Source organism: Propithecus coquereli, unplaced genomic scaffold, assembly GCF_000956105.1.
Source record: "Propithecus coquereli isolate 6110/MARCELLA unplaced genomic scaffold, Pcoq_1.0 Scaffold38, whole genome shotgun sequence".
NCBI classification, from domain to species: Eukaryota; Metazoa; Chordata; class Mammalia; order Primates; family Indriidae; genus Propithecus; species Propithecus coquereli.
Window position 1 is genome coordinate 7779867 of NW_012149507.1, and position 3014 is coordinate 7782880.

General features: G+C 34.5%; 1 protein-coding gene across 1 annotated transcript in view; it reads right to left on the reverse strand.

The window, feature by feature from the left end:
• Nucleotides 1-323: 323 nt before the first annotated feature.
• Nucleotides 324-3014, reverse strand: part of ABHD3 (abhydrolase domain containing 3) — a 63412-nt gene continuing 60721 nt past the window's right edge. Inside the window, exon 8 of the mRNA XM_012652087.1 lies at nucleotides 324-1159. Coding sequence (XP_012507541.1) covers nucleotides 981-1159 — 179 coding nt within the window. The 3' untranslated portion in view covers nucleotides 324-980. The remainder of the gene's footprint in view (nucleotides 1160-3014) is intronic.

Here is a 3014-nt window from a genome sequence, read left to right on the forward strand (position 1 = left end):
GTGAGCCACTGCGCCCTGCCGAGCCTGGGTCTTTGATAACATCAGTAAGCCACTGCACCAGCCCTGGGCCTGCCTGACAGGAGAGTTCTTGTGATGCAAGATAATTAAGTGTCATTATTCCTACGGCACTGTTAGGTTTCCTGTGGCTGAAAGTATTCACAAATGGTGTGAGCGCCATATTCTGGAAACAGTGAAGCAAAACAGCTGTAATGTTTCTTACTAATGCATTCATGAAATTATCATAAATTCCTTTCTAGGGATTACTTTCTGGGCCCTTTCTGGAGATAAAAATTCACAAAGAAACAATTTAAAATGAAAGAATTTATTTTAATATAATGATACATGTGTGCACATATACTATTTTAAAAATAAGCATGTAAATTATAATCATTATAAAACATAAACCAGCCCTAATTTATTATTATCGGAGTAAAAGAGCACATATAGGGGTCAGTCTAACATTGTTGCACTTGCCTTTTAAGGTTAGAACACATAAAATATTTATCACATTGTATTTTATCTAATTTCGGCTTTCATGTTATCAAGTATAAATACCCTTAGGAATGTACCACCTTATAACTTACATTCACATAACCAGTCTCTTAACAGTTATTAAAGTACCATTAAATCACCTAAAATGAGTAATCTAAAAAAATACTAGCCTAAATTAAAACCCTGAGGAATTAAAATTTTTTTACACAATAGTTTTGGTTAAGTGCAATTTCATGTATGTACTACTTTGTTTAAGGTCATACTTGGTAAGGCATAGTAAAAATAAAATCTACATAAATAACAATCTAATATTATATTTAATGTCTTGCTACAAAGTTTTGTTTCCCTAAAAAGTAGTTTTTGCATATCATTCTGGACCTCTTCACCCATTTGCTGGCTTATTTGCTTTACATACAGTAGTTAAAATTTGTGCACTAAGCTGAGCTGCCTTTACAATGGTGGTTCACACAAAATGCACCTGAAGAGAACTACATGTTAGAGAGTTCATGTCCATGCTCAACCATGGCTTGCACAAACTGCTTGAAGACTCGATCCATGTAAGTAGACTGCCTTGGCCAGATTCCCTCCAGAAAACCAATATGGCCTCCATGAGAAGTAAGGACCAAAGCGACATTAGGGTTTTGCTTAGCTGTTTCTATTGGAATAGCTTGAGGAAAAAAAGGAATAGCGGTAAGAAAGAGAAAAATAATAATTATCAGTTTTTTGGTAGGAAAAGTGTATCCCTTTATCATTCCTAATCAATATAAATCAAAACACCATAAAATAATATTCGTAGAGGACGGCTAAATGGGATGACTCTAACTTATATCAACCATCTATATTCTTATAACAGTTCATGTTTATGGTCATATACTGGACCCTCATTTTTGGAAGAATTAAATCTCAATCCGAGATTTAATCATAACACAAAAATGTAGGGCAAGTCTTGTTTTGAGAAATTGAAGTAAGATAATTCAAGGAATGGTGAATCCTTACATTATATTCTAAGTTTCCTACTTAAGTGTTATCCAGGGGAAAAAACTAATCTTAGCACCTTTGTGAGAGTCATAAATTCATTATGTATGACTCAGACTAACTTTATATGACATTACACTCTTAAGGTCAATTGGTGGTTGTATTAAGTTTTGAAAATTATACATATGATTTATATAGAAAAAACATATATAGATAGCAAACAAAACAAAAAAAGAATAAAATTCTCCCAAATGGTAACAGTGTTTATCTTTGAGTGCTAAAACATGAGGTAAATTTTCCTTTTTCTTCCTTCTCTGAATTTTTTATTTGCAGTCAAGAGAAAGGAAAATTTTATTTTGCAAACATAGTTGCTGTATTTACTATAATTCACCGGTAATGACTGTCTTTTTATATGCTCTGCAAAATCCACCCTGAGTATAAACTTTAAAGGCTATTGAATTAAAGTGTTTTTTTCTTCCTTCCTTGAGTTCAGACAGTGATAATGTTTTGATTTAAGGTCTACAATGGATTGAAACCTGGCATGAGAAGTGTTTTGATTTCAGATACTGCTAAATCTTATCTCCCTAATAAAGATGACATGGCTGATGCAATAATTAGACCGTCACAACATGGGCTGAGTTTTAGGGGTAAATGAGCAAATTAAAAGGAAGATCTCCCTACCCCACACCCCTCTAAGGAGACAAAGGAAGCAGACACACTGTGAGAGAACTGGGCCCCTTCCAAGATGTTACTGCTACCTACAAAAATTGCCTGTTTAGACAATGATCTAAAGTTGACCCCTGACAACACTCTGAAGAATAAACTGAGAGACCCTACAGCAAAGCCCCAACAAGCCAAGTTCTTATCCAAAATGGGTCTTGAACTCACATCTTTAGCTAGCTACATCCATCTCAAGGCAGAATATTTAAAAGTGAACATCTATCTTGGGATCATGTGTAGGAATTTAAGAGGGTGGGGAATGACTGACACTAATTTTCGCTTTACTTTTTTTTTTTTTTTTTACCATACATTTAGAATGCTTCATTTGCCTCTAATGGAATTATAAAGAGCCCCAATTTCACACTCTGGATACACTCAGAAATTTCTAACATTGATAGTTACAGTCATATCAGAAGAACAAAAGGCTGTGCCACGTTTGAGTCATGTGAACGATGCTGGCTGCCTGCTCTCTCAGACTGCAGACAATTGCCCACTATTTCAGTGTGGCAAGACTTTTTTAAGGGCTTGGGAAAGAATAGGAAGTAATGAGCTTAAACTTCCCCCAAGTGGGTCAGGTTAAAATGTTGGGAATTTTTTGTTGGTAGAAAGGTCAGTGAAATATAAAAATGGATAGAGAAATCCTACTAGACGTCCTTAATTTGACCAAAATACACTAAATAATCACCATGTAATTCAACTGATATTAAAATTCAGTTTCATTTTCTGATTTGTGGTCAAAAGCCAAAAGTTCCAGCTACCTAAAATTACCTGTGATTAATCATAAACCACACAATAAAATGGGATCTCCTAGAGAAATTATAGCTACT